Source organism: Montipora capricornis, chromosome 14, assembly GCF_036669925.1.
Source record: "Montipora capricornis isolate CH-2021 chromosome 14, ASM3666992v2, whole genome shotgun sequence".
Lineage (NCBI taxonomy): Eukaryota > Metazoa > Cnidaria > Anthozoa > Scleractinia > Acroporidae > Montipora > Montipora capricornis.
This window is the reverse complement of record NC_090896.1, coordinates 34,430,786-34,443,285: the sequence shown is the minus strand read 5'-3', so window position 1 is coordinate 34,443,285 and position 12,500 is coordinate 34,430,786. Positions and strand designations below refer to the sequence as shown.

The window sequence follows — 12,500 nt, the reverse complement described above, 5'->3', positions numbered from 1 at the left end:
GATGTGTTCGAGGTATTTAGATAACACGACTCCAGCTGGAGGTTCTCTGACATATCATTTGGTCAGGCAAGACCGCAAGCGAGCTGCAGAAGAAACAGCTAGTTCGAGAACGATAAAACAGGCTGAATAATGAGCACGGAAGACGGCCAATTTAAGAGCTAGAAAGTGCACATGACTGGAAAATGGTGATGAGCAGGCAGACTAGTTATAGAAATATCTGATATCTGGGGCCCATTTCTCGAAAGTCCCGAAAACTTTTCGGACCCGAAAAGCCATTTGTGAAACTGCCAACCACTTGTTATGAAAAGTTGATATTTTAACACGTTTTCAAGGTAACAACAAGCAAAATGACTGTGAAGATACAAATTAAATTGTCACACCCGAAAATGGCCCGTAAAGTTTCGGGACTTTCGAGAAACGGGCCCCTGGAAACAAAAGCATAAATCAATAAGACTTAATAATTGAGGAACTTGATCTCCGCTTTTGGACTTGCCTAAATATGTATATTAGTGAATACGAACGAAACAAAACGAATCGGCAACCAGTGAAGCTACATCGAAGTAGGCGTAATGAGAGAAAACCGAGAAACGTGACACGCAATGCACGCGGCAGCGTTCAACACTCCTTGTAGTCAATCAATAATTAAGGTTACTGATCACGAGAGTGAACACACTCTATACATGGCAGCCATATGGTTGAATTACGTATAAAAATATACAGCTACAATAATGAATAATTTTATACTGTATGATATGATATGATATGATATTTTATTATTTATGCACGGTAAAATCATCAGCTAAGATAACAAACAATGCTAAAATCTAAATTACAAAAGGTAAAATTTTAAAATGATTACAATAAAATACAATTAAACTATATTAATTCTAAAGCTGCTTTCCATGAATGCCGTGCTTTATACTAAAATATGTCTTTAATCAGATTTTTGAAAAGCCCAAGAGACTCTGCTTGTCTCGCTTTGAGGGGTAAGCTATTCCAGACAGTAGCACCTCTATAGCTGAAACTGTTTCTATAATAATTTGTCCGCGGAAACGGAACATTAAGCTTTCTTTCAGAGTCTCTTAAACTATAAACAGATTCGCGGTTTGTAAATTTAGAACATAGATATTCCGGTGCTAGCCCCTGAAGACACTTATAGACCATTGTGGCCAGCGCAATTTGTTGCTGGCTAACTAGATTTTTCCAGCCTAAAATTTTGAATAGCTCGCTAGCATTTGCATCAAAATTAGAGAAGGTCAAAACTCTGGCTGCTCTATTTTGCAGTTTTTGTAATTTGTCATGTAACGTGATACCACAGTTTCCCCAGACGACATTGCAGTAGTCAAAGTGCGGTTGAAGTAAAGCGTGATAAATAGAGCGCAATGTCGTCTGAGGAACGAGATGCCTTATACGTTTGAGGGCTCCAATTCCAGAAGCTACTTTCTTTGTCAGTTTATCGACATGGCTATTCCAGTTAAGATTATTATCAATAAGCACGCCCAGGGATTTAGCAACAGAAACTGGGAATTAGAGGATTTGTGAGAGCATACAACCTCTGCCTTGATCCAATCAGCATAAATTCGGTTTTTGTCATGTTCAGGGTAAGTTTGTTTGCTATCAACCATTTTTTAACATTTTCTAAATCATGGTTAAGTCTTGATTCTATGTCGCCTGTATTGTCACCCGCATATGTTAGGTGGGTGTCATCTTCGTACATCCATGGCACACAATTCGTTAGACAGTTTGGCAGATCATTGATATATAGCAAAAACAACAATGGACCCAAAATAGTCCCTTGAGGGACGCCGCAACTTAGTGAGCAAGTTTTAGAAAGTGATCCATTAATGGAACACTTTTGAGTGCGGTTGTCCAAATAGGACTTAAACCAGCTGTAAGAAATGCCATGTATGCCGTAATTATTTAATTTAGATAAAAGGATCTCGTGATTAACCGTATCGAAAGCTTTTTTTAGGTCTAGGAAAACAACAGCATTTATTTTTCCTCGGTCAATATTGTAAGCCCAAGTATCCGTAGCCCCAAGTAGAGCCGTAACGGTGGAATGAATAGAGCGAAAACCAGATTGGCATTTACATATTACGTTATGCTTTGTTAGGTACGCATATAATTGGTTATAAACTATTCTTTCGAACACTTTGGCTATAACCGGGATAACGAAAATTAGGCGGTAATTGTTTAGGTCATCACGTTCCCCTTGTTTGAATAGTGAAGTGACCCGTGCACACTCCCAGTCATCTGGGAACACACACCTACATTTAATGACTGATTGAAAATATAGCACAGCGGTTTGCAAATAAGATCCGCGCATTCACGAATAAGTCGAGAAGAAATTTTGTCAAGGCCGACTGCCTTTGATTTTTTCAGTTTATTCAGCAGTGAAAATACTTCATTTGTGGAGGTTGGGCGGAACTGAAACTTCTTATCCGTGCTAGTGAGATAATTCAGATAGCTGTTGCCATCTGAAGAAGAAATATCACTAGCAAGTTTCGGGCCAATGGTAGCAAAATAACGATTAAATTCGTGCACTATTTCTGCTGGAGCTGTTACTGATTGCTCATTTACATTCAGTTGTTTCACAGACGTTTCCACGAAATTTCGGGAAGACAGCTCATTGATGATCTGCCAGGTTTTGCGGGAATCACCCTTATGCTCGTTTAGCATATTTTGATAATAAACTTGCTTCGCTAGCCTAGTCGCACTATTGACTTTGTTCCGCTGTCTTTTAAAGTGAACCCAATCATTAGGATTTTTGATCTAATTGCTCTGAGTTTCAAAATATCTCGATCGTGCATCTGTTTTTTAAGCTCAGAAGTAATCCATGGGGAACCCCGCGCGCGAACACGAGTGGTTCTCAATGGAGCGTGCTTGTTAACTTAAAGTGCCCCTGTGACCAAAAAATCAATTCATATTTTTCTTTGGATTTCAAAACTATGTTAACAAAACATCAAGTGACCCACGTTTTAAGCCTTGATTTCAAAAAGACACCTCTTTATTTTAACTGTAATTTTCCTATTTAATGGTCCGCCATTACTAACGTTATGTTCTTGAGAGAGCTGGATCGAGGAGAAAATGACGTCAAAGGCTCACTAGTTTAAGAATGCAATACGTGTGTATGCCGCAGTCTATGATTATAGACCAAAAGTACTTCCTAAGATCTACTTTCTCCGAATAGTTTTAAATCGCGCAAAGATATCCCTGTATTAGTAAGCATCACGAGTCATCGAGTATCTCGAGATGCGCATAACTTATGCGCAAGAACAATAGTAGGCACCGTCCGTAAGATGGCTGCTGTGAATACTAACACTTATTCTGACACTGGGCATCTTTGGACCTAAGAGAGCTCTTTCCCAAGCTGTGGTCGAACGCTGTCGATGGTTGGAACAAAATTGGGTCTATCCTGCATACAGGCGTCAGCGGTTTGGTAGAGGGAGAACTCACGCGAAGCGCTAACCCAGGAAGTCCGGCGGCTGGCACGTGCGGAATTTGGGAAGAATTTCCTGAAGGATCACTTGCCTGTGCCGCTAACAGGTAAATTTACTCCGAATTAGAAAGCAACCATTGGACTGATCAATAAACATTAGTAGTCTGGTATTCTTTGCCATTAACGCTCATGGCAGGAATCATGGCGCAAAGCCATTTTTTTGCTTATGGAGTGAATACTACGGTTACTGATTTTACTGTGAGAACTTATCTAAAGTACCTTCACACCAGACTTTATCAATCGATTTTTGTGACTACAGTGACAGTCCCTGAAATACGAGGATACCTAAACTTCGAGCCAGAATTCGAGCTAGGATCCGAGCCAGGATTGCAGCCAGGATTCGAGCTAAGATGAGCTTTCTCCGCTATTTATTCTCGAATCTCTCGATTAGGTCTCGAATCGGTTAGGTTAGGTCTATTTAGGTTGGTTCTAGTCTAGTTAGGTCTAGTTAGGGTTAGGGTAGCTCTCGGTTAGGTTAGGTTAGGTCTCGGTTAGGTCTCGAATCCTGGCTCGGATCCTAGCTCGGATCCTGGCTCGAATCCTGGCTCAGATCCTGGCTCGGATCCTGGCTCGGATCCTAGCCCGGATCCTAGCTCGGATCCTGGCTCGAATCCTGGCTCTATTCTTAGTTTATCTCCTGAAATACTTGTTTGAATTATTTCATACCAAGTTGTATTGTATCAGGGCCAGCGAGTAAATCCAGCTATTTAGGTTGATACCAACGAATAATTACCCTTTAAGGAAAGTAAACTAATGAATACTCAACCAATTTACCGATTATCAACGCGGCATCAAAGCTTGGCAACAGTTTAAAAATTATGTCAAAGAAAACTAATTTACTTGTTTTGACCTTGCTATAAGTTTCGCGTCTATTACTTTGGCAGCATATGTGTTGGACTTGTTACTCTCACGGTCAAATTTTTAGTGTTGTCTTTTTCTTAAATTACCTTTAAAACCTTAAAAGGAAAGCGGAGTTTTTTGTCCAAAATGTCAATGCAGAGAACTATTTTCATCCAGCAGCGATTGGGCTTTTTCTTATCACAAGTTGCACGAAATTGTTATTTTATTTCTTTGGAAACTGTTAATAATTAACGAAGCAGCCAGTTTCTACCTGTTGCTTGTGGACGCTCATGTACTTATTTGGTTTTATTAGTATATTCCAGCTTACATTAACTTTAAGGTATCTGCCTGGGACAAACGTTTCGCAAAGATATCAATCCAGTGACGCCTGAGCTCAGCTTCTGAGTCAACTGCAAAATTATTTATCCCTTCATCGCTAGATTTGAATCTGGTCAAGTCAGCCCCGCATTTGGAAGCTTTTGGAGGATTTTTGAAAGAGGTTTACAATGGCGCTCATATAGGCATCTTGAATGGTGGACGCTTTTAACTCTTGAGGAATGCAAGCTATACCATGATTTTTTTCAAACTATTGTGACATCTTTGACAGCGTCCATCACCAAAGAAACTCTCAAATGTTTAGCTTTTGTTTAACGCAGATCGATTCATGACACACTTTTCTTCCTATCGACTTTTTAAGCGTGTAAATTTATAAAGCACCTGTTGAGAGTGAGATGTTTTTGCTGTCGCCGATGCGGAAAGTTTGACATGGGAAACTCAGTCGATTGCATGACTTGTTTTGATCTTCCAGGCTTGATAATAACTGTCAAAACTGGAGATACGAAGGGAGGTGGACTGCATAACGCCGCTTACTTGACTCTCATTGATGACAGAGGCAACAGATCGAAGGAATTGTGTTTACAAGGCTGCTGTGTCACTGTATTTAAGAAAGGACATACAGACACATTCAAATTCTGCGAGGCTACCAACATAGGACGAGTTTGCAAGATCGAGTTTATACGCCGCGACGCAACCAACCGAAGAAACTACGTGGAATGGTTTATCGAGACGATTGAAGTGCGTCGGTACAGCGGCCAAGACTTCGAGGATTATATTTTTCCGTGTCATCGCTGGATTAGAAACATGCAGCCCTTAGTATTGCGGACCTACGATAGCACCTTGCCCCAGTTTGATACAGAGACGGAGCAGAGGGAAACTGAACTCTTCTGGAAAAGAACCATGTATCGGTATTATAGACGCAGGACCGGGATTCCACCTCAGGTCAGTGAAATTTGAAAACTTGCGGTTCATGGGTTAACTTTCTAACGCCACAATTCAACTCTGTTTCGCGGTCGTTACAACTCTCGTCAAAATCTTGCAATAGGTTGGCTACGTGCGACTTCGTCAACACCGCACAGGGACAAGCAATCGAGCAATTTCGGTAAACATCTGAATTGAACCCAGTTTTTCATAGGTCGAAAAAATTTACCCAGTGGATAACAGGCCACTTTCGATACATTAAAATTCAGCTTGAAAGAGAGGTTAAGAGGACAAAGACAAAGCAAAGGAAAGTTGATGTGGCGCAATGGACAAGCGTGTTGGACTTCTATTTCAAAAGTTTTGGGTTCGAGTCCCACCAGGGATAGTCTTGAAGAACAGTTATTTCCTTGGCCGCATTGACAGCTACTAGAGAATCATGTTAGTGGTTTTTTACTGTTTTGGAAAATCTGACCAAACGTTTATTTGTTCCGAGCTTAATAAACCATTTAATTTTCCGCGGATACCGATGATCAAACCTACACAATGTAGTCGGTTCTTAAAAAAAAAAAAAGAACCAAACGTTTAACTGCTCCATTCTCAGTATAACCGAATATGACCTAGGAGCGTAGCGTACGAGGGGGGACTAGTCTATGACAATTATACTGTTCTGATTTCAGATTAGCTTCTGTCCAAAGGAAGAAGTTTTCAGCTCCAACCACCAGGTGAGTGGAACATTTCTCTCCGTTCTTTTGATATCAAAATTCGCCAAAGACAAACCCTTAGTCTATAGTAAGACCCATTCTGTTGGTACTATTACCGGACAGGAATACACATTGCATTCTGCATCTATCTCGTTTTTGAAACGTGGAGGATCGGAATAGCATTTTTGCCGCCTGGTGCTTGACAAATGAGCGTGAGGATCCCTTCTCACTTCTATGAGTTTGCAGCACGCCAGTCCATTGCAACACGGGGACGAACCGAGATCTTTATGAAATTGGCCATTTTTCAGTTCATGTCTGCCTCCTCTTCAAAGCGGATCTAAGTGCGAAGTTTTTCTTATGAAAATTAGTTTTCATTGTTATGAGGATCAGAATTATTTTTAGTTTATCTGTCCTGGAATTCCAGACTTTTCTAGAATTATCTAAGAATCTGTAGTATTCCAGAAATTTCTTTTATGTGACTCAGCAGTTTCTACAAATAGTACACCTTGTAATAGACTATAAATAGCAACAGAACTTTCTAGATTATTAGAGTAAAAGTATAAAAGCAGACTGGTAAATAATAGAAAAAACTCTTTGCCCGAGGGCTTACCCTCGTGGCCGGCTGTTATTGAACTTTTGCTATGGATGTGATACTGTGATGAAGCTACAAACAACTGCGATAACTATGGTGAAGCTGTAACCTTTGACCTTGCTAGATCCGGAGAGAAGAAATAGACGATAGCTGAAAAGGGAAGAAGATAAAGAGTTCAGAGTTCATTATGAAGTCTTCCGTAAAAGTTTTTGTACACAGGAAATTCAGCAAGTGAAAAGAATCCAATGAATCAAGAAAGTCCAGAATTGATGTCTACCGTCAGTGGAACTTGGAGTTCGAATTTAATCAAGATCATTACCTGAATGTCCATGAAAGACAGTAATGCACTAGTCATTTGTTTCCCCCACCCCTTGACCCCCGGGGATGGGTAGGGAAATTACATTTGAATGGTTGTAAAGTAGGTGTATTTCCACTGGGGACTAGAGCAGACAAACACACGTAATTCCCCCACCCCTCTGTTCCTAAAAGATTCTGAGTCATCAAGGAAATGTTAGGGAGATTACCACAATATACAGTTCTTGCCATTTGTGTGTGCCACGTGAACTATATAAGGAACGACGCCACATTGATTTTGCACATGTGAAAATACTCATTACCATTGCTCTTCGTTTCTTTTCAGTCCCAGTCCTCCTAGGTAAGAATTGCCCGATATTTCCCCCTGTATGTCCCCAGAGGGGTAGGGCAGAGGAACGAAAATCTTGTAATTTCCCTACCCCCTAGAGGCGTAATTGTGGCATAATCTCGCGTAATTACCCTAGTAATTTCCCCATATGTCCCCACTATCCCCGGGGGTCGGGGGGTGGGGGAAACAAATGACTAGTGCATAAGCCCGCTTTGCTTTACAAACTGCTTAATTAACTTAATCTTTAACCGACGTAATTTTAACATTGTAAGACTAATTAAATAATAGTGAAAAAGGGTAACTGCTCGTTGTCACACTTTTGTTGCGTGCCGTATATCGTAATGGGGAGTTATTTTCATTTATGCCTTGTTTGCGGACATCTCTTGGTTATCCTGCACGTAACGTCATTCATATGTAAAGTAGAACTAATTACCATCACAAAAACTTCGGAGTTAGACTCGCTTTGAAGAGGAGGCAGACGTGAACTCGGAAATAACCTATTTGCTTTATCAAAGGTTACTCCTAGTTCAGTCAGGTACAGTTATATCCAATTGTGAAGGACAAAATATACTCCGGCGACAAGAAAAAGAAATTAATCTGCTTTATTCCGAACACACGCCTACTAGCCAACAAACAAACTGGAGATCAATGCGAGGATCGCAACAAAAAAGAAAGAAATACAGTAATATGAGTTAGTGGATATAAACTACGTAAAACGTACACCATAAAGACAATATTAACAAACGACAAGGCTTACCGAATGTGTGCAACATGACAGAAAAAACGGAGGACTCTTGTAGCTACAATAGCTACATGACATGCACTCGGTTTTAATTAACACGACGGAAAAACGAACGGATTTAACAAAAAAAATTGGTCCTAATATACTTGTACTAGTTGGCCCCTAGGGGAATAACAAGAAAACTTCTTAAGACACTTAACTGATTTTGCTCACTAATGAAGAAGTGAAACCTAAGTAAAAAGAATACGACCGAAATTAATTTGAGCTAATTTGGATATAAAAAAGAAAAAATAACTATCCGAAACACTATTGCTGTTGTTCTTGTTACCTTACCGAGTTCTCTTCATTGACCATTTTCACATTTCCCATAATACTCTTTGTTTGCCCCCCAAATTTTGCATAAAGCATTGTTTTCAAATGCTCTTGGTACACTGCATATTCCGAAGAGTGTTTGAATTCAATGGTTTTTGCAAAATTTGGGGGGCAAACAAAGTGTATTATGGCGAATGTGAAAATGGTCAATCTCTTTAGAGAAAGATCGTCTTAGTAAGCAGCGAAGAAGCCTTAAAAAGTCTACAGGACACAAATCAGTATCCCTTAGTTGTGGAGCTCCAGGCTGGAGCCTTTAAAACAACGATTTTGAAAGATAGAGTTTTTATATCAATCAGAGATATTTAGGACAAGTGCAAGCGAAATACCTCTTCCCTCACTGTACTCGTCTGGTACATTCCCCCTCCACCCCCTCCCTTCCCTCGTCCAGCTGACAGCTGAGTTTATTAATGAACCTCGTGCTTTATTTTACGACGGGTCTAAAACACAGGTCATTGTACATGTTGCTGAGCTAAACATAGATAAACAACACCAAAAGTGTCCCCTAACCCTAATCCCTCTACAAAAATGTTGTTTCAGGTCTAGGGAAAACTTTTGGCTTAGTTGTTCATCGGTGGAACAGGGATTTGTAGTCTTTGTAGTCTTGACTATGTTTTAGACCCTTCTCTTCATGTACTATATCCAGGGTATAAATACAGCCTCCTCACTTTTTTTTTTCTGTCTTAGTGGGATATCATAGTTAGGCGATCCACCCTGGTTAACAAATACAAGCTTCCAGACTTTGGTTACGAGCCATGGAAGTCTCTCCACGATTTTGATGAGATTTTTGAAAGGAAACTTGGGAAACCAGCGGTGAGTCAGGGATGATGTTGAATTCTTGCACGAGGTGCTTGACGCAGTTATTTGATTCCTCGCACAAACTGTTCTGTCCTTACTCAGATGATCATTTAAGATGCCGTTTTTATAGTGGAAGTGCACTGAGCTACCAAAATGGCTCTCAAGCGTTGTTATGGCCTTTTCTCCCCTTTTTGTTATGCCTATTAGCGATTGGCTGATATTGAAATGGGGTGACGTGTTTTCTATTGCGTGAACGTTTTTGATGGGGTGTGCATTTTTTTGCCGGTGGAATTTTTTGGACGAAAAACAGGAAAATAGTTTTTCATAAGAGTTGCGTTTGTTTTTAAATATTTGGTAGCGACATTACGAACAGACGCTCCATTTTAGTGATTTGAATGAAGGTGGTAACTGGTAACCAGTAGGGTTTGTCTAGAGCGCGAAGGAGTTTAATTCAGGACTCGGGATTCTTGATTCTGGATCACCGAAATGATCAGCAAGGGATTTAAATCTGGCGCAACCTCAAACAAATCCAACGTGATTACCATTAGACCATGGCTAATATCTTAAACTATCTTTATGTCGCATTCCACCGTCAAACCATCTTCTCTTATCCTACACTAAATTTCCCTACTCTCAAATTTGAGTTCGATAGCTATTTTAAAGCTCTGTTTTAGCTTGTAAGTGCGCTTGTTATCACATAATCCCATGTTATTACAGAATTGTAAAAGATTTTTCAGCATTCCTCATTATTTTTCATCTATTTAGGGTCGGAACTTTTGGCGAGATGACGTACATTTCGCTCGGCAGAGACTATGCGGCTGTAATCCAACCTTGATTCGCCTTTGCACTAAAATTCCTGACAAGTGAGTGGCTTATATGCAGTGTATTAGAGCAGTTTTCAAATGACTGTCGAAACTAATTACGCGATTGCAACTGCTACGCTTAGTGAATGGTTTAAAAATCTCGCGCCAGTTTTATTAGAGCGGTTTTCAATTGAATGTGGAAATTAATTAGCGAATTGCTTTGGTTTTGCGTTACTTCACTCGCGCCACTTTTTCAAACAATCAGAAGTGAAACCAAAACCAATCGTGGCTCGCGGGTGCACATTTTCCCGCGCTTTGTGTCGGCTACGTGTAATTACTTCGAGTTTTGATTGGTTTACTGGATTGTCTCCGATTGGCCTAACTCTTGCCAAAGTAATTACTTTTGTTTTGGTTTTGCAACACTCATTTGAAACTCGCTCTATCAACCAACGAGAGGGAAAACCAATACCAATTGCCACTTGCATGCTCGATTTTTGTCCCGCTTTGAGCAACGTACACGAAATTGCTACGAATTTGGATTGCTTCATTTGCGCTCTTTAAACCTGCTGTGATTGGTCAAAGTAATAACTTTGGTATTTGTTTTACGACACTCAATGGAAAACCTCTCTACATGCATGTATTGTTGTTTAAACCACAGGGTCTTAACTTCTCAAAGCTTAGGAAATATAATCAAATAGACTCTATTAGGATTCTGGTATCCTTCGAGTTCGTCGTCCAATGGTCAGAGAGTTGGCGAGAAAGTCCAGACCACAACTCAAGGGGCTTTGTTCCCTATTCGTTCTCAACAGCAAGAGCTCTTTAATGTGGCGTAGTTTTGATCTGCGGTTTATCGCTCTTGAAAAAAAGAACAAAGCCATTTGCAGGTTCTCCATGACGGCTGAATAAAAATACTTAGGACGCATTTTTACAGGATTAGCCTCCATCTGAAATGAATATATTCACAAATTCCGAGAAGATGACTTGTTTACTACTCTGTCTATTGTTTAGTTTCAAATTTCAGGCACTTTCCCGCCGTCATTTGTGAATACATTCACTTCAGATTGAGGCTAACCTTGTAAAAATGCGTCATCAGTGTTTTTATTCAGCGGTCATGGAAAACTTGAAACTGGACTATTTATCCCGCTGGAGACGGATCCTCTGTATCGGAAAAAAATTGGGCAAAGGGTGGCAACATGGACGGTTCCTTAACAAATATCGCGGTTCGTCTGGACGAAGTAGAACATAAATTTAAAACTGAATACCTAACAAAAAACAACTATGCTCGTTTTCACGATTACAAGGATGTCGATCCCGGCTAGCAATTAAAGACTAAACAGCTAAAACTTTGTATTTTTAGTTTATCAGTCACATCTGGGATGTTGGAGCCGTTCCTTGAGGGACAGACTCTAGAGGAGGTCTTAGCAGCGAAGAGGATCTTCATTGTTGATTTGAAAATCCTGAGTCGACTCAACTTAGATGAACCAAGAAAGGTCAGATGAGAAAGAAAATCAATAACTCTCAAAATAATAAGAAGTTATGCGAAGTTTGGGAAAAATGGAAAGTTATGTAAGATTAAGGAAAATTTGTATCGTCCTGAAACCAAAAACAGTGAAAAAAAAAGCAATTGTCATTACTAAGGATAATGGTCCACGTGACTGAATTGGCCCGCCTTTTGTGGATCGATTCCAAATTCGGTGTCATTTGTTGGTGGAGCTTGTTGCCACTTTATTTTGCTGCGGGGCGTCGAGAGGTTCGTTTTTCTCCCGTTTGTCAGGTTTTCCCCTCTGCTAGGAAAGAGCAGTTGGTTGGTTGGTTGTACAGCACCTGTGCTCGGCTGTATGAGACTTCATCCTCCTCCTCCTCCTCCTCCTCCTCCTCCTCCTCCTCCTCCTCCTCCTCCTCATCATCATCATCATCATCAATCCTCCTCCTTCTCCTCTTCATCTTCGTCTTCCTCCTCCTCCTTCTCCTCCACCTCATCATCATCATCATCAACTTCATCATCATCATCATCATCATCATCATCTTCAATCCTCCTCCTTCTCCTCCTCATCTTCATCTTCCTCCGCCTCCTCTTCCTCCTCCTCCTCATCATCATCATCATCAATCCTCCTCCTTCTCCTCCTCATCTTCATCTTCCTCCGCCTCCTCCTCCTCATCATCATCATCATCAATCCTCCTCCTTCTCCTCCTCATCTTCATCTTCCTCCGCCTCCTCCTCCACCTCATCATCATCATCATCTTCCTCCTCCTCGT

The 12,500-nt window shown here is 40.5% G+C and overlaps 1 protein-coding gene across 5 annotated transcripts in view; it reads left to right on the top strand.

Moving 5' to 3' along the window:
• Positions 1-12,500, top strand: part of LOC138033710 (polyunsaturated fatty acid lipoxygenase ALOX15B-like) — a 32,178-nt gene that overhangs the window by 2,156 nt on the left and 17,522 nt on the right. For 2 of the 5 annotated variants that reach the window (XM_068881502.1, XM_068881503.1), the window contains exons 1-5: positions 4,711-5,617; positions 6,274-6,318; positions 9,331-9,456; positions 10,207-10,304; positions 11,602-11,734. In XM_068881502.1, coding sequence (XP_068737603.1) covers positions 5,105-5,617; positions 6,274-6,318; positions 9,331-9,456; positions 10,207-10,304; positions 11,602-11,734 — 915 coding nt within the window. In that variant the 5' untranslated portion in view covers positions 4,711-5,104. Of the gene's footprint in view, positions 1-398; positions 1,602-3,354; positions 3,547-4,710; positions 5,618-6,273; positions 6,319-9,330; positions 9,457-10,206; positions 10,305-11,601; positions 11,735-12,500 lie in introns of those variants that run through there. The other 3 variants (XM_068881504.1, XM_068881507.1, XM_068881505.1) reach the window with 3 other exon arrangements.